Consider the following 24,075-nt stretch of genomic DNA (forward strand, 5'->3'; position numbering starts at 1 on the left):
CTTATTTATCACACAAACTAATTAATGTCTATGTATTAAAAGATAACTGTTGTCTCCATTCAGTAGTGTTGGTTGCTATCCAGAATTTTATGTAACAAGGCCTTTGTAAATGTTTAAGTGAATACCCATGATGGAGAACATCCTTGCACCCCAAGTTAATCATTAATGGGGGGAAAAAAAAGATAAGATTAAAAAAACAGAGACATGCTACTCCCCTTCATTCACTTTAATTTCACAAAGATCTCCCACCTGTATTCCAATTTACACTATTCACATATAGCTGTACCCAGTAGTTACAATTTTCATCACATTAAATAACTAAACATTAAAAACAAACTAGCCAAAAGCACTTCTCTTTTTAACTCATGATAAGAAATACAGCCATAAACCATGTTTTTTTTCACGTTTGTGTTTGCTCTGGTGATCACGGAGACGCATGGAGTGGTCTGCCTTAAGGTGTGAGGTCAGACTGCTGAGTGGGCTTTGGATAAATAGTGACAGAATGCACCTTGGAGGGTGGTGAGGGTTTGTTTAGTTAAGCTTGACAGCAGTGTGGCTTCTTGTAATCACACCCTTTTGCACAGGGCAGGTTCTAACCATGATGATGCTCTGGACAATCTAAACAGCAGTCAGTGATTGGGTTGGCACAGGTCTGGTCAGGCTGTGCTTCATCACACAATACCCTCCGGCAGAGAGCTGGGAGTGAGGCAGACATCTGACATCACCTCTGTTTAACAGCCCTGATTCTCACAGCACCTCTAGAGGAGAAAGAAATGGATAGCACTGTGGTTAGAGGAGAAACTTTATTGGACAAAAGCAGCATTTAACAAGTGCCAGAAAGTACTCTGAGCATAGCACTAAAAAAAAGTACCACAGCCTGTTGGGCATGGTCCATTCATTCCAAAACAGTTACACTAAAAAAAAACATAGGGAAAAAGCAAGCATACAGGACATAATTTCAAATTATAGCAAAATGTGCGATCATTTTTTAGGCTAATGCTCTTGCTATGAAGTTAATATCCCGGCAATTATATTGGTTTTTATCTGTTCTCATTAAGCCTGGGCTGGCTTAACAAGAACATACAAAAACCAGTATAGCAATGCACACACCACATATAAATGTTGATTGGAAATGTAGAGCTGGTGTGACCTCTTCATGTTTGTTTTGGAAATAATTTATGGTCTATGCCTGTCTACAGGGTAGCAGGTGGAGCTGTGTGCTGCAGGGAGCATGGAAATGGCCGTCACTATTGCTGACCAGGCCAATGAGAGGGGGCACATGGAGAGCCAGGCTCTAGTTTCTGGCCTCGCCTACAAGAAAGGAAAGATTGGGCCTCTTCAGCACCCCTCAGGGAATTCAGCACATGCCAGATCCTGCAGTGAACGTCTGCCAGGCACTTCACCCCTTCACTCAGGAAAAGTCCCAAGTGACAGAGGATTAAGCCTGTATATGTTGACCTGCTGTGTTCACCCGAGATCTGCAAAGAAATGTGGTGGAGCAAGAAAATGACCCTGCACAAATGCAGCACAAAGACAGAGGCAAAAAAGAGTGCATGTGTATGTGTGCGCGCGCACGTGTGCCTCTACTATCAGAAGTCAAAGGAATTAAAAGATTGCCCTATGTGAAAAGGCCTGAAAGTAGTTCACATTGATGATTATCAAATTGAGCGGTTAATTAAGAAATAAAATCTCTACAACTCATTTCAGTAGAGTGAGAGGTGGACAACTTAGTATCCCGAGTGCCAAGGAGAAACAATGTCCACACTAATTGTTTTTTCTTCATAGTTGCCCAGTGGACTATTAAGTTTAACAACAAGCAAGAATTTCACAGTTAACATGTTGAGGTCAGACCCATAAACTTCAGGAGAGGCTTAGGACAATAGCTACACTGTCACCCGCTTCCCAGGAATTAACAGTCATTAGTTTCCCTTTATTTTGCACCCGGCATATATATGCATATTAGTATTCGTGACCTCTTATTCAAACAGCTAAGTGTCCTATTATTGAGTCATCGTATTATCATATTGACCACAATAAAGACTATTCATATTCAACACTTCATCAATTTGCAAGAACAATAACATTTTTGGGCACAACAATAGTTGCCTTATACCCCCCCTTGTCGCAATTCATACAGATACAAGCTGACAAAGAACATCTTAATGCTGATGCAGCAAGATTAACCATCTGCAATCAAGCTTCATCTTTTGCATTAAAATCACACAAATATTTACATTTTTAATTTTTGTTTCTTTTCTTCACCTCATATATAAGGTTATATCACCTCTGAGCTCACCTGCAACATGCTGAGGCTTCATGGGGCCTGCTTTTTTCAGAAAAGTGCTCCCACCATCAAAGGCCACGATTGGCTCATTAGGGATGTCAGACTCTGACCTCTCCAGCCCACTGCCATTAGCACCACCATGATTGGACAGCTGAATGATCTCTTCAAAATGGGACGCTTCACCACCTGGTAGTCCATTCTTGTGTGTAGGAGCCTGGATACCATTGATCACAAGGACTGAAGAACTAAAAACACAACACAAATGAGTTAATAGTACGAGTTACACAGCTAGACAGCCGTTATCAAATCAGTGCTTCCTCCTGCATTTTTATTGTTTTACAGCTCTATAAAAGTTGCGTGCCAGATAATCACTGATTTATCTTAATGCACTCGTTCTAATATAATATAACAGATCATTCATGGGGCGGTCGTGCCACATAATCTAAGACTAATCTAAGACTAATAATAAACGGATTAAAAAGACTTTATTTAACATCAACAAAAAGTATTATCATTGATTTGGATAAGTTTCTGAATGAAGACATTTGTTTAACATCTCTGTAAGGAGTCTCCAGTGTGTCAACCAGTATGTTTGCTGCCACAAGACTTCAGGACAGAGGAGTTTGCACTTCTCGGCTGGTTTCACTGTAACATGACAAGTTGCATTTTTTTTTGCATTGTATGAACTTCAAGAGAGAAGTTAATACAAACAAAAACAGAGGCTGATGAAGGAATAACTGCTAAAACATTAGTCATAACAGGAAGTAACTTGTGTTCTGCACATTCCACAACCTTAAATATAATTAGAAAGTGATAAAAAGTATGACAGGCTGCTCTTTAATTATTAGAAAACGTAATAATTGACTAATTTCTGTGGTACAAGACGAATGCAACACTTCAGGATCTGCTGTTATTGGAAAATAATCTACAGGGCTTACATAAATCACTACTGCCATAGACCGAGCAAAAAATAGCAATTAAACAAGGAACTAACTTCAACACATAAATATATGGTGAGCTACAAGTATCTAATTACAGAGATCTTGGCTTTTTTCTTTTTTTTAAAAAAAAAGACTATTCTATTCACTTACAGTGCTGTGAAAAAGAATTTGTTTTATCTTAGATTTTGTTTTAATTTCTACTATTTCACAACACTGTATACCTTTTCTTTGGTTAGATTTTCAAATTTGAGAGTATTTAAAATTAAATTGTTTAATCTAACAAATAGTCAGAAAAAAAAAACAAATACTGGCAGTGTACATCAGAACCATAGCAAGTGGCATTTGTAACTCAGTAGAGGATCCTTTGTTCCAGAGAATTAGAAGTATAACCCATAAGGATTTCATTAATAAGCCATACTGTGCTGTAGTTTTATTTTGCCAATCACCATGTAGAAATCGCTTCACAGTGACAGTCCAAAGACACTCCACTGCCATTTCTTCTTGTATTACATAAAAGTTTCAACAAAAAAAAGTGTATTGTTATTCACCTCTCTTTCCTTCCACTTTGTGACTGGCTATCTTGTTTCAGCTCTGTGCTTGGAAGGTAGTCCTCAGATGCTGTGAGAGAAAATACCATATAATTACACTTCCCAAAATGAACTGCACTACTGTGCCAGTTTGTTATAAGCATTTCCACCATCTGGTTTCTTTTATGATATTCTGCGTTTGCTGTAGTTTCAGACTGAAGACGGATATTAGTATACAACCGTAATTAACTGGAACCATTCATTCCCGTTTACTCCAAACACATGGACGCAGGCTAAGACAGAGATACTGTTGCTTGATTGGTGAAGTCTGTTCTGGCTCATGGCATCACTCATGGGCAGCACTTGCACAAGCATAGAGACAAACTGAAAATAATATGAACCTGATGAACAATAAAGATGATGTAGTGTCAGATTGTAACAACTAGGTGACAGTAAACCCATAATAAGGACAGTGCTGAAAGGCTCACATCTAGGCAACTATATGGATGCGCTACACTGACAGATGGCAGGTTATTTTCAAAAGGGTATTGATTAACAAAATGAAATCTTTTGCACTGATTTTTCACTGGCAGTCATAACCAGTAATAATAGCTAAACATGCTGGTCCAGATTTTTGCTCTATACCAACCTACACAACAGAGGGACAGGGCAAAAACTTGGGACCATCTGGAGGCCCTGAGGACTGGTTTGAAAACAACTAGAGTACACTACCAAAAGTTTAGAAGCAACTATTTGAAATTATTTCTACCCCCACATAATGATATAGGATGTGAGACACCAATAAGACCATTACACACCACTGGAAAATGTAGAACTTAAACTTATTAGCTTAAACACGAAGATAATAAACATGTGGTGCTGGTTGTTTGCGAATTGATTTCTTTGATAAACTTTAATAACATCTGGTGTGCTTCTGTAAAATTTTAGATGTGTACAACATCATATTGACTAAATAACCAATAACTGAGCAGAGATCCACTACTGCAGATACACTCTGTATTATACAGCCTCTGTGGCCATCGAGGATGTGTATAATGGAGGTTTGGCTTTTCAGAGAACACACACCATGTGGTCAGTTCCCTCACAATAGCAACTCTTGTTCTCAGTAATTTCATGTTGTGTAACAAACAAATAAATAAAAAGCTGCTCTCATAGACCAGCCTGCCAAAGAACAGAAAACTGTGCTGAGAGGGGAAAAAAAAAATACATTAGACAATGAAATAAAGGCACTTTTCAATTGTATTGGAGGAAAAGCCTTCCAACTTCTTTTTTTCAATAAGCAATAATGGCATTATTGTTAAGCAAACATTTCACTCTTTTACCTTTATTGCTCTCTGATTCGGGTTTCGAACTTCCACCGTTAACTTGCGGAGGAGCAGAAGATTTTACGTCCTTCTGTGCAAAGAGGGAAAAGGAAGTAGAAAGTTTAATTAAATTGTGAATTTTTGACTCAATGGCCACATCATACAGAGTAATAGATTTGAATCAGAAGTCTACCTTTTCTGGGGTGTCTGTTTTGCGTGTCCTTTTCATGATTTCCTCCAGGCGCTGGGGGGGAGGTTGACCAAAAAAACAAAAACAAAAAAAACCACCAAATTCAACCAAAATCATTCATTCTTGTGTTATATTACTCTTATAAGGCAGTTTCAAATTTACATGGATTTAGAACAATAATATTACTAAATATAATATAGAAAACAGAAGAATATGAATATCATTTATTATAAAAGTAACAATAATATTTATCTTCTATTCCAAATCACTATGCCGAGGCTAGTGAAGAGCAATGTGCAGACACTTATATAATCTGACTGGAGGCTAAGCTGCTACAAAAAAGTGAGCGGATCCGATTAGAGGAACTTTAGAGTAAGATTGCATTTCCAATGAGGGTTAACAGCATTGGAGCCAGTGTAGAGAGGGAGCCTGTCTCTGGTAAACACTCTGTGTGTGTGTGTGTGTGTGTGTGTGTGTGTGTGTGTGTGTGTGTGTGTGTGTGTGTGTGTGGTGTGGGCATGCTGGTCCCAAAATCCTGTACGTACCCAGTAATTATGCACAGCTATTTTCACAAAAAGGCACGTAAGTGCTACAGTATGTGACCAGTCACTAGTGGATGAATGTGTCATGAGGCTAAAACACATATTTAAACATTTGTTTATGGTCAAAACACTCTTTGAAATGAGTGGCTTTGGTCCTACCTTCTTCCTCTGCAGCCTCTCTTGCTCCTCCTTCTGGAAGTGTTTCTCTCTCTCCAGACGCTGCCTCTCCACTTCCCCTCGGGCCTTGGCTTCGGCCTCCTCTTTCTGCAAAACACACAGCTGTGACCGATGGAACAGATGTTGAGCTGCTGCTGACCCCAAAACATATCGATTACTTCAGGAGTTCTCACTCCTGCATGTAATGTAGTGTCTTGTGTAGTTAACACTGATGATTTATTATTTTTTTTTAAGGTTACTGTGTTGGACACAAGATGGTGCCAGTGTCATAAAAATACTGGCACATCTGAGACAACCTGACAGCTGCATTCAGAGAATAAAGGCCAGAGGAATGACTCAGTCAGGGTTTTCCTGTGTGTGTGTGGTCCTCATGCTAATAAAACAGTGCTAACCTGAAGATCATGTGACGTATCAGTGTTTTCACCGAGTTATTCTCCATTATTCTAGTATTATTCTATTATTCAGTGTGTTGGTGTGAGAGAGAGAGAGAAAGACAGTGTGTAACTATGAATGAATGAATGAATGAGAGAGAAAGAGATCAAAGAAATGTATGTATTGTGTCTCCAAATAAATATCAAGGATATAATTAACCCTTGATACCCACTATCGAGTGACAAAGCAATATAAACCAATTCATTTTCATTCATTTTGTATGTGCACAACACAGAGCCATGAGCTCAGCAACAGCTGAACAAACAAATCATTATTCTACATAGATTATTTGAATAGTTTAATATGACATGGTACTTTAAACCAGTGGTCACCAACCTTCTTCACTGAGATCAAGCTGTTTTAGTTGATCAAGAACTTCTTAAGGCAATGATTAGATGGTCAGGTGGGCACGATTATGGTTGGAGCTAAAGCCTTCAGGAAGGTTGATCTCATCGAACAGTGTTGGTGAGCACTGCTTTAACACATTAAACCATTCAGGCTCTGGGACAGTGGAGCATTATGATCCGTGAACTTTTTGTTTAACAGAAGCAAGTCCAGAACTTGGACACTTCAGCTCCATGACTCAGAGAGATGACTCTAACCTGTCTCTGGAGGCGCTCGTTCTCTTCTTGTTCAGCTCTGGCTTTTTCCTGGGCCTCCTTCTCCTGCTGCAGACGCTCAGCTTCCTCTCTCAGCCTCTGCTGCTCTGCCATGAGCCGTGCCTCCTCCTCCTTACGCCTGCTCTCTTCTGCCTCCCGCACCATCCGCTCCACCCTACACATGCACCTGATCATCAGTATTACCATACTCAGATCATGAGTGAAATGAAAATCTCGTTGAACATCCAATAATGAAAAACTAAGTGGAACCACACATACACGGAGGGCATTATAAAGAGGAATAACTAGATGCACACAATATGCCATTCAGTTGATGGGTCTAAAATAACTGGGCAGTCATCAGTAGATAGCTACAGGCCTGACTGGCACCGTCATTCCTGCCAAAGGTCTTCCCAGCTTATAAACGCCATCACGCAGGATTGGGCTGCTTGCTTATAATGTCGACAGCTCCTCACCAAATGCAATTACATTGCACACATAGAGATGGAGCACATCTTGTTCAGCTGCATCGCAGAGCATGTGTGTGACATGCAAGCCTCTCAGTTGTGCTTGAAATGTTACTGCATGAAATACCAAACTTCCGAAGCAACTTAACGACTTAAGCTGTGAAGCTGACCTCTCTTTCTCTTCCTGCTCCCTCCGTTCCTGCTCCTCCCTCTCCCTCTGTTCTCGGGCCTGTCGTCTCCTCTCAGCCAAGATGCGGGCGGCTTCCTCTGGATTAGTTGTTCCAGCCATGGGCTTGGCAGGGGACGGGGCTGGAGAAGCTAGTGGAATGCTGGAATTGGGCGAGGAGTGTTCAGGAACAGAGGAGGGACAGATGGCTGTGGTTGGTGTATTTGCACGAGGGGGCGTGCCAGGGGTGGACAGCATGACAACTGGAGGGATGGGAGACGAGACTAAATGGGAAAGAGAAAAAAAGACCGACAGAGAGAGAACGCAAGAAAGACAGAGACAATGAACATTATTCATCAAAGGCACAAACAACCAAATCTGATACACTTACTTTTATTATATGAATATTACATGAATAAAAGCAGAAAATTAAATATTGCCAATAGAATGGTAATTAATTATTATTATTAATTATTATTTTATACCCGGACCACAACAAGATTTATACTTTCCTAACCAAAGTTGAAATTGTTGGAGGCCACAGATGAAGAGAAATTCAGTCTTTGGATAGCAAACCCCCAGGACTAATACACTACAAGCATTCAGATTATGCTAACAAATTAGAGTCAATATATTATATGTAAGGTATAATCTATGGATAGGTGTGCATTACACAGTTTTAATGCACGGCGTGGTTGCCTCCACACCCAGTTGTGGATTATCCTGCTTATATCGTGGTCACCTGCCAGCACCAAGTTAAAGATGTCACTGACACATGCAGTGCAAAATTTGACTGAAAGGATTTAAAAAAAAAAAAAAAAAAAAAAAAAAAAAGTTATTTTATATATGGGTTGTTAGATCTAGAATTCTGCCTGGTCTAAATCATACACAGATATAAAGTAGTGTGATAAGATTACGTTTCTTTGAATTAATTAAAAAAATTGTTATTAGAGACATTTACGGCATTCGGCAGATGCCCTTATCCAGAGCGACTTAGAGAAGTGCTTTGAAGTCTCCATCAATAAATACATCCCGATACAGGTTCACTAGGTCATGGACTAAGAATACAATCAGTCTTAAAACTCTGTTTGGAGGCAATATAGAAGAAAACACAGAATTAATTTTATTTTTAATGAAAAGTGCTAATTTAAGTACTTTAGGAAGAGGTAGGTCTTTAGACATGCTTGAAGACTGCCAGTGACTCAGCTGTTCAGACATCTAGGAGAAGTTCGTTCTACGACCTAGGTGCCAGAACTGAGAAGAGTCTTGATGCATGCCTTCCTTGTACCATGAGAGATGCTGGCACCAGTCTAGCAGTGCTAGAGGATCGGAGGGAGCGTGGGGCAGTGCGGGCGTGTGATAAGTGATTTGAGGTAAGTGGGTGCTGGTCCATTTTTGGCTTTGTAGGCAAGGATCAGAGTTTTAAATCTGATGCGGGCAGCTAGAGGAAGCCAGTGGAGGGAGCGAAGCAACGGGGTGGTGTGGGAGAACTTAGGAAGGTTGGAAGTCAAGCAGCTGCAATCTGGATCAGTTGCAGAGGTCGGATGGCGCTCAGAGGAAGACCTGCCAAGAGTGAATTGCAGTAGTCCAGTCTCAAAATGACAAGAAACTGAACCAGCACCTGAGTGGCCTGTATGGATAGAAACGGACGAATCCCTCTGAAGTTGTAAAGAAGAAATCGAGAATCTAAATCCAACTGAATCAAGTAGATTAATTAAAGATAGAAGAACTTAAAGCACTTTAAGTACTTAAAGAGAGAGAGAGAGAGAGAGAGAGAGAGAATTACCTGCTTCTGTGCAGAGTCTACTAATAATGAAGCGTTTAACTACTGTATGTAACTGTATGTTACAATTGTTTATAGGCATGCAATATTAATTTAGAACGGTGTTTAAACTGACTGGAACTACCTGGGCATTCAGTGGTTTGAATGCACACCTTCCAGCCAATCAGAATACAAGTGGTCAGTCAGACCATGGTATAAAATATGATAGACAGTATGACAGACACATCAAACTGGCAACATCTTTACCTCAGAAACCAATACATGATGATGAATTGTAAATATCGAACATGCTTGCATACGCCTGAACTGTTTTTTGAAATTTTATTTTAGAATTTACACCACAAAATCATCTTAACTGTTTAAAATCAGCCTAACATCGAAATACATTTTGCGATCATTAGTAGGAGCAACCTGGCCTCAAAATCAGCCTGATTATCCTCTAGTGTGGACCAGGCACATTGTTATGTTCTTTTATTTTTCTCTCCTTCCTTCTATATCAGTGTTTGGTAGTTGTAGCCTATCTTTCTTTATAAAGATATATGATATGATCAATTGGGGAGGGTCATGTGCTTGTAGTTTGTAGATAAGAGACTGAGTGTACTTATTTCCACTTAAACGTGACCTATTTATAATTTTTGCTCAAAACAAACAAAAAAACAACATGCAAATCTATAATAGTTGAATAAAGGAAGTACACTCTAAATGATCATGGACAAAGAGACTCATTCATGAGATTAGCTTTCAAATGTCAACATTTTTATCTTGTATATCCTATCCTGCATAAAAATCTACCTATAATATCACACTATTAAAGAGAAGAAAAGATCCTCAGGCAATGCCAAGATGCTGTTGCTGGACAGCTGGAACGTGAGTGGGCTAGTGAACAGCACTGTGATTAATGTGCAATGACTCATAATTGCCATAATTCAAGTGGAGCGCAGAAAGCACAGTCATTCTCTTAATAAGCCTTTGCATATAATCAGCAATCTGCTCTCCAGGTAAACTGCTGAAGCTTCTGAGCATTTGTGCATGCCGAGATACTCACTGTGGCGCTCTCGGGCTTGTTTTGTAGCAGTGGGTGTTTTGGTTTTTGCCTCCAAACGGATTGGCGTTCGTGCCCTCTTAGGTCGAGATTTTGGGGGGTTGGGGCTGACAAGGGCTAATGGAGGTTTGGGTGAGGAAGCCTGATGTTTCATCAATGCACTGGGACTGAAAGAAGGAAAAAAAACAAATCTTAACATGAAAAACCTCCCATAATAGAGCCATTCTTCATCTGAATTAGACATCAGTAAGTAATGGCCAGGTTACCTGGGCTCACATCTGGTTGGCATTGATGGTAACAACTGTCTCTTCTTTAGCACCTTCTCTTTGGTGATGGCGCTCTTTTCCTTTTCGTTCTCCCGCTCCTTGTCCTTTTTCTCTTTCTTATTCTTATCCATCTGTCAAGAAACCCCAGAGAGTTAAAGAAGAGAAATTATTGAACATTGTATCAAAGAACAAGCTGTGGCGCTAGTTTTGCAGCGTACAGGAGTGATGTCCCGTCTGCGTGGGCGCTCGGTGATGTCTGGGGTGCTGGCTGTGACCCTCCAGCGTTCAGAGCATCGATGGGGCCGGTGAGAGCACACTGCGAGCGGACTCGCCGAGGCTGAACGAGGGCACAGTGGTGACTCTGTGGGGTAGGAGTTCATTTACACAGACACATGTATTTAAACATCATCTTCTTAAAAGAATTCTTCTGAATGCTATACATGTACACACAGATTGATGACTCATGAAGTTTCCATTTTGTTTGTTGTTTATTTATCAACTTTTATTTTTGCTATTACCTCTCCATTTTAAAGCTTCTGACCATACTGTACATTAATTACAGTGTGCCATAATGAGAAAAAAAAAAGTAATACTGTCTGCATAGACAGTCAGGTCCATAAGTATTTGGACAGTGACACAATATACATAATTTTGCCTCTGTACACCACCACAATGGATTTGAAATGAAGAAATCAAGATGCGATTAAAACCTAGGATTTTCGGCTTTATTTCAAGGGGTTTAACAAAAACATTGCATTAACCGTTTAGGAATTACAACCATTTTGCAGAGTCTCTCCATTTGTTATGGAATGTACTAGTTCCATTGCCATTTAAAACTAGTGATAGCAGTAATCACCCAATGCCTAATACTGATTGATAGCAGGTGTCTTTTTGTTGTTGTTTTTTTGTCTTTATAATAATAGTAAACACAGTTTAAAAAGTTTTGTTGTGAAGATATTTTTACAGCAACTCCCAGAGAAACACCACATCCTGAATAGTAAAGCAGTTCTTCAATCACATCTATTCCTGTTCTCACCATATACTCAGCAGAAAAAAAGAGGGGAAAAAACGCCCCTTTTTCAGGAGAATGTATTTTAAATATAATTTTGTAAAATCCAAATAAGCTTTACAGATCTTTATTGGACAGGGTTTAAATAATGTTTTTCATGCTTGTTCAATGAACCATAAACAATTATTGCACATGCACCCGTGGAACAGTCTTTATGACATGAACAGTTTACAGGAGGCAGGCAGTTAAGGTCACAGTTACAATAACTTAGGACACTAAAGAGACATTTCTACTGACTCTGAAAAACATGTCTAGGGTTCCTGCTCACCTGCATGAACATGCCATAGACCTGCTGCAGGGAGGTATGAGGACTGCAGATGTGTTCAGAGTAATAAACTGCAATGTCTGTAACGTAAGACACCTAAGACAGTGCTACAGGGAGACAGGAAGGACAGCTGATCGTCCTTGCAGTGCAAAATTACATGTGATTTTTTACATGTGAATTACATGTGAAATTACATGTCTGGGGGGTAACCATGTGTACCCCCCCCAGACATGATCGAGAACTCGTAAATGCCTTGGTGGAAGAGTGGAGTAACATCTCACAGGAAGAACTGACAAATCTGGTGCAGTCCATGAGGATGAGATGCTCTGTAGTTCTTAAAGCAGCTGGAGGCCACCAGATACTGACTGTGGCTTTTGATATTGAATCCCCCTTTGTTCAGGGACTCATTATTCCATTTCTGTTCGACAAATGTCTGTGAAACTTGTTCAGTTTATGTCTGTCTTGTGGAATCTTTTTATGTTAATACAAATATTTACACATGTTAAATCTGCTGGAAATAAAAGCAGGTGAATGTGAGATGAAGTTTCTTTTTTTTTTGTTGAGTTTATAAATACACATGAAACCATTTGTGTCATTGCGAAGCTTTGCCAACTACCTAGTGTTTGTAATTTTGTGTATGTTGGAAAACCATTTCTGGCTATGTTGATAAAATTTGTGCATCAATCATGCTGAATCTGTGAAAAGTTCTGTGAATAAACCTCACACACATGGATCCTATTTCTGCGTCTCCATGGTTACAATGATTTTTTTTTTCCTTTTTTTAAATGAATGAATTAAGTTCCAACACTTTGCATAGAAAATTAAACTGGTCACTCAACAAAACACACATGAAACTACAAATAAATATGTAAAAAAATAAATAAGTGTCATATACAGATTTAATGATTTAGGCCAACATCAGGGAACACCACTCAGAAGCTCTTACATTAATAACCCTAGTTCGAAGTAAATATCAGTTCATTACTCACGAGAGTCTTTGCCACCGCTCTGCACACTGACAGCACTGCGACTTCGTGCCAGGAAGGACAGGGTGGGTGTCATTAGGCGGTCTACAATGCTACTTTCCCAAGGACTTAACTCCAATCGACGGGCTGCAGAAAAGCAGAAATATTAACACATTTACCATCATTGTAAGAAAATGAAAAGGTCCTATATGTTAAATAAACTACTCTGGATAATACAATATGGTAAAAAACTAAATCAAATGAATACATGGTCTGAACAACATTCACTTTTAAAACTACATCAGTCCTCTTGAGTACACTGTGAAAGGAGAATTGGCTACTGGATTGGATAATTGGAAAGTATCTTGGAGAATTTGCCAGAGTTCTTCTGGAGACTGATTCGGTTTCTGCAAATAATCCCAATCAAGTTTTAATCTGAAAAGTGGACTTTTATATAACACCTTCCTTTCTTAAGTGACATAAAACATTCTCTGTAACATTTAATCTTTCAAAAAAAATGTGTTTGGACATTCTCAGAGTACTCCACTTTCTTCCCTCAGTGGATTTGAAACCACAACTTCGCCCTAGGTGTGAATATGCATGCGAATGAAAGTGTACCTTTAAATAATAACTTTTACTAATGTCATGTTAATGTAATGTGTCTGCATCCATGCGGAGTACACTCTTAGAAAGACAGGGTTTGTCAAGGGTCCTTTAACTAATTAATGGCTTATTGCTTGGAAAGGCTCCATTTGAAAGGTTCTGCTTGAAACTCTCTACTGTAAGAATCTATACAAAAACTTTAAGAGTTTCCCCAGACAATATTATAGGAACCTTTTTTTTCTAAGAGTGTAGTGAAGAGAAAGAAGCCCATTTTCAGAAAAGATGAAGGAGTTGTCTTTTCCAATGACCAGTTTACAAGAATTAACAAATCCTTACTCTTATCATATTGTGATTTTAGAGACAATTATGCAGGCAGCTAATCCATTCTCTCAAATGGTTCAATGGTAATGTCATTGGATCTGGAGCACAAGGACACTCTGGCATAGGCTTCACTTATGAAATCTGGCACATGATGCATAAAAGAATGAAAAAGAGACAGAAAAACCCACCACCAAAAAGGAACCATTCAGAAAATGAAATCTCAATGTGATATCCATCGAAGGAACATGGAGAAACAGTACATGAAGACACAGGGAATCAAAATTCATACATTTCAAATCGGGGTAAGAATGCATATGTCAGGATTTATGAAACTCAAGACCCAAATCAGGTGGACAAGTTGGGCAGGGGGAATGATTCTGTGATTGCCAGGAGAAGGTAGGTGATTAGATGCCAAAAAAAATGAATGAGGAAAATGGAAATCATAAACTGTGAGGGGAGGAGCCAGAGACGACGAGGGGAAGAGACCAAGTCCAGGCAGGTGGTTGTCTTACTTCTGCTGGGGGAGTTCCAGAGGGTGGCAGAGGATTTGGAGAGACGCTTGTTTAAAACAGAGTCCACGTGTTTGGGAAGGTTGACTGCAGAAATTGAGCATCGGCCTGTAAAACCCAGAGCATACCGAACACACACAGATTGATGGACACTGCAGAAGCTGGAAGTGCTGAACATCAGCCCCAGCATGCCATGGATCAAACATTACAAACAAAGATGGCAGTCAAATTATAGGAGGTTTATAAAGCCTGCTATAAGACTTCTAAAAACTTTTCAAATCTAAATTGCTTTCAAAGTCATTTTATACAGTGAATACACAAACATAAATGGGAACTGGCAAGGCAGATAGATCCAATCTGAGAGAAAAAATAGGATTTGAACAATAAGCCATTTAAATGTGTACATGCACCAAGATTCTAAAGTAAAAGGGGAAAAAAGTATGTTTAAATTCTTAATGAGAATTTCCTCAGAGTAAATACTGATTAAGGACATGAGGAGATTCTGGAGCCTCAGTATGCAGTACCAAGCTCCACTACAGTGATTTAGCATAATCTCCAGATTTCTCTGCGGGACACTATTACGGTTCATTAATTCAGCAGAGTTGACTTAAAGTAGGTTCAGATAAACAGTTAATAGTTTAAAGGAAAAATCCATTCTGAATGACTTGCAAATTAACCATAATCCTCACTGGCTTCAGATTTACTTTCTAATTAAAAATTTTTTTTAAGCTTAAAGTAATTTCATGACATTTTAGTCTATTTTTAGTTTGGTTAACGATTTCCCCACATTACTCACAACTCCATTCAACTATCTGTTGATAAAGGTGTCAGTGGGATTTAGCCCTTACCTCATCTCTACCTAAAGTTGCAGCAGTGCTTTCGTTCTTTATTCTGTCCAACTCAACCATCTCATCTGTACACTTTCCTCAAACAAAGAGTTCCAGAGCTTCAAATTTCATGCATCATCATGTTTGTCATCTCTTATCCTAGCCATAGGAATAACTAAAATACAGAATCACTAAGCACACCACAAATATTTCAATATAAACACATTCCATGTGTTTCAGGGTCAAGTTTAACCTTTACCTCTCTGGGGCAGGGCTGTCCAATCTCATCCACAAAGGACCACAAGCAACAGCCACTCCTGGCCCTTTAGCAAAACCCTTAACCCCCTCTGCTCAATTGTAGCAGTGTTCCTTATGTTTATAAACAGCACAAAACATAAGTCAGGTTCATGTGTTTTTTCTTTTTTTTAATCTGGAAACAGTAGTTTTGATCATATGCAATATGTGATAGCAGATTATTTCCAGGCAGAGTTTGAGCACTATAACACTTTCACATGTTATATGAAACACTGGTATGAAGACAAAGATCTTGGATCACACAGAATGATCAGAATTTTTGTTACTTATATGCACATTCAAGCAGTATAAAATAGCTTTGCTGTTCTACCCATTTAATATCACACTAATGGATGTATTTTACAATCAGCCATGCACAGAACACAAGGATACACAGCACAGGTCTACAAATATTCCACAGACAGAAAATCAAAAGGGCGTTTCTGCAGGAGAATGTGGCCTGAAATGGAATACTTGCCTTAAAAGCAGTCAATGACACTTCAACCAGCATTATTTTATCATGTAAAGTCGGTTTTCTCACAATTAATGATAGCAAATTGCATAGAGTTACAGTGTGAATAGAAAGGTTGAGGAATTTGCACTTTTTGAGTAACCCGAGTTTTATTTTATATACATTCCCCTTGAAAAATATTGGAACCAAAAGGGCAATTCAATTGTTTTTGCTATACATTGAAGACAGTTGGGTTTGAGATCAAAAGATGAACATAAGAAGGTCAGAATTTCCGTTTCATATCCCGATATTTCTATATGCGTTATATATGATTATCTAGGAGGTGTTAAACAACTTTGAACATGGCGTTTAATTGAAGACCATTCCAATTTTTAGGTGAGCAAAAGTATTGGAGCAGATAGTCAAAGTAAATAACACTTAATATTTGGTTGCACATCCCTTGCTTGCAATAATTGTATTTTCCAGGCTTGTACCACAGCTTCTTTCAGTTGTTGTTTTATATACTGTGGTGCTTGAAAGTTTTTAATGATCATGTCCACCGTCAGGAGAACACTGGATAACAATGGTGTGCATGGCAGGGTTGCAAGGAGAAAGCCATTGCTCTCCAAAAATAACATTGCTGCCCTTTTACAGTTTGCTAAACATCACATGGACAAGCCAGGAGGTTATTTGAAAAATGTTTTATGGAGCGATGAGACCAAAATATAACTTTTTGGTGCAAATAAGAAGCGTTATGTTTGGAGAAAGTTAAACAGAATCTTATCCCATCTGTGAAACATGCTGGTGGTAGTATCATGGTTCAGGCCTGTTTTACTGCATCTGGGCCAGGTGAGCTTGCAATCATTTATGGAACAATGAACTCTGAAGTATACCAGCAAATTCTAAAAGAAAATGTCAGGACATCTGTTCATGAACTGAATCTCAAGAGAATTTGGGAATCTCAAGAGAACTATTCTACCAAGAATGGTTAAATTAGAATCAAGTTAATGTTTTGGAATGGCCAAGTCAAAGTCCTTAATCCAATAGAAATGTTGTGGAAGGACCAGAAGCAAGCAGTTCATGTGAGGAAACCCACCAACATCCCAGAGCTGAAGCTGTTCTGTACTAAGGAATGGGCTAAAACTTCTCTAAGCTGATGTGCAGGACTAATCAACAGTTACCGGAAACGTTTAGCTGCAGTTATTGCTGCACAATGGGGTCACACCAGATACTGAAAGCAATATACTTTTCCCACTCACATATTTAATATTGGACCATTTTCCTCAATAAATAAATGACAGTATAATATTTTTGTCTCATTTGTTTAATTGGGTTCTCTTTATCTACTTTTAGGACTTGTGAAATCTGATGTTTTAGTTCATATTTATGCAGAAATATAGAATATTCTTTCAAGCACCATTGAATGATTATCATTATAAAAAAAAAGATAACAGTTCATCTAAATTTGCAGATTCTTCTCTACAGAATGTAGATACATTTGTTTAAATTTGAAATAAATGTGTTATTAATGCATATAGAATATCCAACAACAGCAATGCTCAGTGCACGTCCTTGTGGTTGGCCTTGAATCAAATTAATCATATATTAAAAAAAGAAATAAGACATCTTGAGGCAAATTCAATTTAAGAAACCAGTGGAGTCTAAAAATACAATTTAAGCAACAATCTCTGTGCTTCTCAGGCCATGCATGGATGGTGCAGGGCAATTAAATAGTGTGGGTCTCTGGTCTAATTCACTATTTTGTCTTTTATGGCAAATACTGTAGATAGTTAAATCAGAAGTTCCTAAGCTCATCTGTGGCTGTACCTCACTGAGCAACATCAGAAAAAACATCTCTTGTATGTTTTAGAGAGCACAGCTACAACAGAAGGAGTTTTATCCAACTGTGCTTTTCATTTTAATTTATTTTTTTCAAAAGAATAACAAATAGTGCTAATCTTTACACCAGCCTCTGTAATACTCACTCTGGCTCTGGCTGGAGCTGGCACTCAGGCCTCCGGCCCATGACCATCTCTGCTGGCGAATCTCAGCCCACGTTTTCTTTGTAGACCTCTGGATGGCAGCTTCATAGCGCTCCTATGCACACACACACACATTTAAAAACTCATTCACATAGTGCCTACAGAATATCAAACAACTGCACTTGAGTTCAATCCCTACACAGTTATATCCCTGTTAGTTATTTCTGTTTCTGGGTAATTTCCAGGTCCTAAACACCTAGTTCTGTAGATATATCAGGATGGTTCCTCTTGGATGTCAGAAGAGCAGACCTCACCTTGTTCTTCTCCAGTTTCTGTTTCTGTCTCTCCTCCAGAGCAGCCCTGCGCTTCTCAGCTTTCAGCCTCTGGTCCTCCAGCTTTCTCCTGCGCTCCTGTAACTGCTGCTCCCGTAACTGCCGTGCCCGTTCCTCCTTCTCCAACCACTCCGACTTCTTAGCAGCTGCACAGGAAGACACGGACAGAAAGAGTCTGAGAACTTCACAGTTATAAACAAATACAGTTCTGTTTGTGGACCACTATCTGGGCTTAAACTTGTACTTTAAACGGTCAGACTTTCATGAATACAAGTGTATTCAACAAAGTAATCTCTTCCTCAACATCTAAGCAACATCAACATTTCTCAGTCTAATGTGCTGCATTAAACATCAGGAGGATCTGACCATTTAGGTGCTTGTTTACTCCGTTGTCATGTCAAGATTGGACTAATGCAATATGCTCCAGATGGTCTCCCCTGCGTACTATCTGATCTCTGAAACTGATGCAGAATGCAGCCGAATGACATTCTTGCGTTCACCCCTCTGGCTTCCTCAAGCTGCCCGCATCAGATTTAAAACACTGATGCTTGCCTACAAAGCCAACAACAGACCAACCCTGACCTACATGAAGGCACTCATCACACCCTGCTCCACACCACTCTCTCTTCAAGTGTCTATTATGGCTGGACTACCAGGAAAACCTGCATCAGTGCTCTTCTTTGTCATGGCACCTATGTATTGGAATGAACATCCCCAGGCTGTCTGAGCAGCAGAGTCACTGTCCATCTTCAAATAAAGACTAAAGCCCTACCTCTTTACTAAACACTTAAAATACCACTAATTAAAACCATTGTGTGCCGTTTCTCTTGCTTTAACAACTCAATGTACTAACTCCTCTCTAACAGCTAGGCATTATTCTTAGCCCCTGACCTATGAGGATATGTCTTTAATGGCATGAGTTCATCCACATCCTCTGAACTGTATCAGATGTGAATCCTAGCACAAATAATTAGCCAAACCAAATACAAAAAAAACTATAATGATAGAAAATGTCCTTAGCGGCAAGCTTATTTTCCACCGATGCAAGTACAACATTTGGCTTTATGTACGAGGCTTCACAAGGTTTTACAACATGTATTTAACTCAAGCCCTCCGGGATAAATATGGCCCATTGGATCATATTATTTGGCCTACACAAACTTGCAAAAAAAATTATACTGAAACAGCTACTCAGTACCTACTACTCAGCTCACGCTATCTAGAATTCACATTACAATAGCATAGTATAGTGGCTGTACTCTGTACAGCCAGCCAACCGGTCTCAATCTCACAGCCCTGAAACACTAGAGGGAAAAAAAAAATAAAAGAAATAAAAAAAGCAGATGGGAGTGCAAGAACATTTAAACAAGATAAAATCGTGTAACCTCTTAAATCTTTTTCTTTCTGTTATATAATTTCAATACTTGATAAACAGATATAGCCTATACAGTATTAAGGGGTTGCAAAACTATTCATTATTACTAGTCGACCAGTAGGTCTAATTAAAAAGGTAGTGACCTAGATGTCTTTTCTATATTGTTTTTCTATAAAAAAGGTACACATCATACAAAATGATTAACAGTTCATTAAAAATCCCCCAAGAAAATTCCAAGTATAGTCCTACACAATGTGCAGAAATGTACAAGTCATCATTTAGTCTAAAATATTACATTTGGACTTTTTTTAATTATATATGTTTCACCATATACTTACTATCTGCCATGCTCATCAATAGAAGAGATAATAATAATAATAATAATAATAATAATAATAATAATAATAATGTAATCATGTGTATGGAATGAACACCACCAAGTTATTTAATTTCACTGTTAAAGGTCAAACAAACAAAAAACTCAAATTCAGACCTTTTTCAGCCAAGCCAGTCTGGATATGAGAGGCTTTTCCAAGACTAAGATTGTTCAGTAAATTATACTGAAATTAACACACACGCAATACCAAAACAAAACTCTGAAATACAAATCAATGTCGTTGTGTGGCAAAGAATCCAAATATGGTGCACTCGTGTACCTCCTGGTTCTGTCCCTAAAACACTCTTATACTATACAGTACATCTTTATATATCTATACCTATATCTATACATCTGTACTGACTCAAACATCCTGCTCAGATTATGAGCCGCCTTCTTATTTTCTATATTAAACTCACCCAGCCCTCAACTCATACTGTAAAGGTTGCACATTGAACTACATCCACCATTTGCATTTGTTAATGGTATGAAGAAACATATCTAAATATGTTCTACAGAAATTAAGAAAATGATTGCCTTACTGAGCAAGTAAAGGTTGCTTAGCCCAGAGAAGGATCATTAGCAAATTATATGAAGACGTATTTTCCTTACTACTATTAAGATGACCAGTAATTTTGGATTTCACAGAAGAAGAAGAGAAGAGAAACAGAGGAAATGATTTGAGTATCTAGAGATAAAAAGTATGTTAGACAGCTGAATACTTGAAGGAACCCAAAACGGGAGAAAGTAGATCAGGCTCTTGATTGTGGACCAAAACACTAAATGACCACCACCACTATGGACACTGAGGGAGGGACTTACCTTGAAACTGGCCACGTTGTTCTGGAGAGTGAGATAGAGAAGACAAGAGCACCTGTCAATCATGCAAAGCAGTGCAGTGCTGCTATGTATGCATGTACATACACACAGACAGACACACACACACACACACAGACAGACACACACACACACACACACACAGACAGACACACACACACACACAGAGACAGACACACACACACACACACAGAGACAGACACACACACACACACACACACAGAGACAGACACACACACACACACACACACAGAGACAGACACACACACACACACAGAGACAGACACACACACACACACACAGAGACAGACACACACACACACACACACACAGACAGACACACACACACACACACACACACACACACAGACAGACACACACACACAGACAGACACACACACACAGACAGACACACACACACAGACAGACACACACACACACACACACACACAGACACACCCCCCTTGGGGAGGTTTCATACTAGAAGGGATTTTTGGCGTGTTAAGAAGTGAGGAAGGATGACACATTAAAAAAAAAAAAAAAAACCTGTATGATTTCGTGTTATTGTCTTATATACTGAGAAAGGACAGATGTGGGGTCTTTCATGAGGTAAACTGGACATACTGAATGAAACAAGTAAAACCAGCTAAATGTGGGTGATTAGTAAAAGAAAAAAGATGAATTCATTAACATGACTTATAATGCTGAATGACTGTGCAGGCCCTTCTCACACAACCAGCAGGAGGCAGCACCTTCTTGAAAACCACAGTTCACTTACCAAGAGATTTAGCCTTCTCTTCTCTCCTTTCCTTCGCCAGCTTCTGCCGGTCCTCCAGCTTCACTGCATCTAGAGACGGACAGAGTGAGAGACAGGAAACGTGAGCAAGACGGAGAGGAAGTGAGAGAGTGATGAGAGGAGGTATTGTGCAGACAAGTCCAGACTCACATCTGCAGTGCTATAAAACATTGAAAATCAGCACAGGGGCTGGCAGCAGTGACAGGCTCCACTCTCAGCACTGCGTCATTCACACCACATTTCCACAGAGGAGCTTAACAAACTCTAAGGAAGGAATAAAACATGACTGAGCATGCTGTTATAGGAAAATAAATGAACGACGGAGTGGTGTGATGCCATCCCGAAGGTCATTATTTTCCTAGAACAGCAAATCCCAAAAGGTTTTTATTCCTCTTATACAGCACCTCAAAATGCATCATCGATTACAATATCTTCTATTAATTAAAGAACACCACCTCATACAACATACTTTTCTCCATTTATAATTATTGTGGAACGTCTGAGAAACAAGCTAGATCTCGTTATTACTCATGTTACAGCAGCCGTTCCATTACCAGCCTCTCTTTTCCTCTCTCTCATGAAGTTAAAAAGACAACAAATACAGCTTTTCATGTAACAGGACAATGCAAAGTCCTCGGTCCCGAAGCCTCTCGCATAGCAGAACCCTTACTGACTTTCATGAAGCACTGACACCCCAGACTTCTTCCACAAACATCTCCTTACAGAAAAATCCATAAACAATTAAATAATAATCCATTTATTATCAAGCTTAGATTATGTAGAGCATCCGCCATACATGTCGTTGAACTAGCTGTTACTATATAAACAATAGCATATTAGAACGAGTGCATTAATATAAACCTATGATTTGCCTTGCAGCCGATACTACAGTCAATGCCGTGCGGTTATAGAAAACTAACTTCTGAGCCATCCATTGAAAGTCGGAGACACCGCTAAAATAAAAATTCTCAGATTTATGCTTTTTTTTTTTTTAACACTATTATAAAGCTTAGCACCTGTCAATACATGATCCTGGCATAGCCATAGTAACCAAGGAATCTTCTGCTTTCATGTTATGGGACATGTTACAGCCATGATGGTGGCATTGAAATTCTGGGCTAAAATAGTGAACATCACACAGGTGCTCAAAATAAAACTCAAACCTGCTCCAATAGTACCATTTAACAGTACCCAGTACCACAGTGCAGCAGAGTTCTCAAATCTGATTGGTCAGAAGGTGAACATTAGTTTTGTACAACTGCATGACTTGGAGGAAAGAAACCTGAACAACATGCTCAATGTGCTCATTCAAATACATTACTGTTTCTATAGCAACAGCTCATACATTTGGATGCTAAATGCTCCATACAATCTAATGAACTGGTTTTAAAAAGTGCTGTTCAGCAAAGAAAGATGTATAATTGTTGAATTTTACATTTAAAAAAGGACAAGCTGGGTAAAAGAGAGAGATGCTGGTGAGGGAACGTCTTTTATTGCGGCTGCACCTTACATGAGAATAGAAACAAACCTGTGCCACATCCTACGTTCCAAAGAAACTGTTCTTTCAATTAAATATCAGTCCTGTAGTTGCCGCAATACAGTCGGATTTAAATTATTATTCTCATGATGCACCTTGTTGTTACAGGAAGCAGAACATTAAAGATGTAGTTTGCCCAAAATGAAACGGCATGGTCGTTTAGAACTCGAGCACAAAACTAAAGAAGCAAATTCTGGATGCCAAATGTCTTAACTGAGGGATTTGATTTCAGGGATCTGACCTTTGAGGTCAGAGGAAACTAAGTTCCTTTTTGACTGAAATAGTTATTTAACCACTAATCACATTGTCTTAATCACATTGTTTTCGTCTGTTTTGGTTCTAGAGGGAGCAGCTAGATTAGGCTTTAAGTGGCTGAATTGGCATTAACTAGAAACTGACCCACATACACACCTCCTCCAGCTAATCAAGTCTGTGAATGTTAGGTATTTAGGAGATGGGTCAAATGCCTGTCAGACTGATGACATCACATGACAGATTTTCTTTTTTTCCCCCATTTCAGAAAAGGAAAGAACAGAACAGCTTCAGGCTTCAATTTTAAAAGAAACAGAAACAAAATTAAATTCGATTCCCTTTTTGTAATAAATGATTAACACAAGACACTAGAAGACAGGTTTTTTTTGGTGCTCTGTGCTCCATTTTGGCTTCCATTTATAGCACACAAAAAACCTGAAGAGTCCCACGAGCTGCAAGAGTTGATGAGCAGACTATGCTCATCATGATGAGTCACTGAGTCCAAGCCAGAAAAAGAAGCAGACTGACCCAAAAACAGCAAAT

General features: G+C 39.0%; 1 protein-coding gene across 5 annotated transcripts in view; it reads right to left on the minus strand.

Moving 5' to 3' along the window:
• Positions 1-211: 211 nt before the first annotated feature.
• Positions 212-24,075, minus strand: part of map7d1a (MAP7 domain containing 1a) — a 50,859-nt gene continuing 26,995 nt past the window's right edge. Inside the window, exons 3-19 of one of the 5 annotated variants that reach the window (XM_053632215.1) lie at positions 21,726-21,794; positions 20,933-20,953; positions 18,342-18,505; positions 18,031-18,142; positions 14,477-14,581; positions 13,065-13,187; positions 10,960-11,102; positions 10,742-10,872; positions 10,479-10,642; positions 7,655-7,934; positions 7,021-7,192; positions 5,969-6,073; positions 5,271-5,321; positions 5,096-5,165; positions 3,774-3,843; positions 2,297-2,529; positions 212-758 (exon numbers count right to left, since the gene is read on the minus strand). In XM_053632215.1, coding sequence (XP_053488190.1) covers positions 748-758; positions 2,297-2,529; positions 3,774-3,843; positions 5,096-5,165; positions 5,271-5,321; positions 5,969-6,073; positions 7,021-7,192; positions 7,655-7,934; positions 10,479-10,642; positions 10,742-10,872; positions 10,960-11,102; positions 13,065-13,187; positions 14,477-14,581; positions 18,031-18,142; positions 18,342-18,505; positions 20,933-20,953; positions 21,726-21,794 — 2,024 coding nt within the window. In that variant the 3' untranslated portion in view covers positions 212-747. Of the gene's footprint in view, positions 759-2,296; positions 2,530-3,773; positions 3,844-5,095; positions 5,169-5,270; positions 5,322-5,968; positions 6,074-7,020; positions 7,193-7,654; positions 7,935-10,478; positions 10,643-10,741; positions 10,873-10,959; positions 11,103-13,064; positions 13,188-14,476; positions 14,582-18,030; positions 18,143-18,341; positions 18,506-20,932; positions 20,954-21,725; positions 21,795-24,075 lie in introns of all 5 variants that reach the window. The other 4 variants (XM_053632207.1, XM_053632222.1, XM_053632231.1 and 1 more) reach the window with 4 other exon arrangements.

This window comes from Ictalurus furcatus, chromosome 1, assembly GCF_023375685.1.
Source record: "Ictalurus furcatus strain D&B chromosome 1, Billie_1.0, whole genome shotgun sequence".
Classification (NCBI taxonomy): Eukaryota; Metazoa; Chordata; class Actinopteri; order Siluriformes; family Ictaluridae; genus Ictalurus; species Ictalurus furcatus.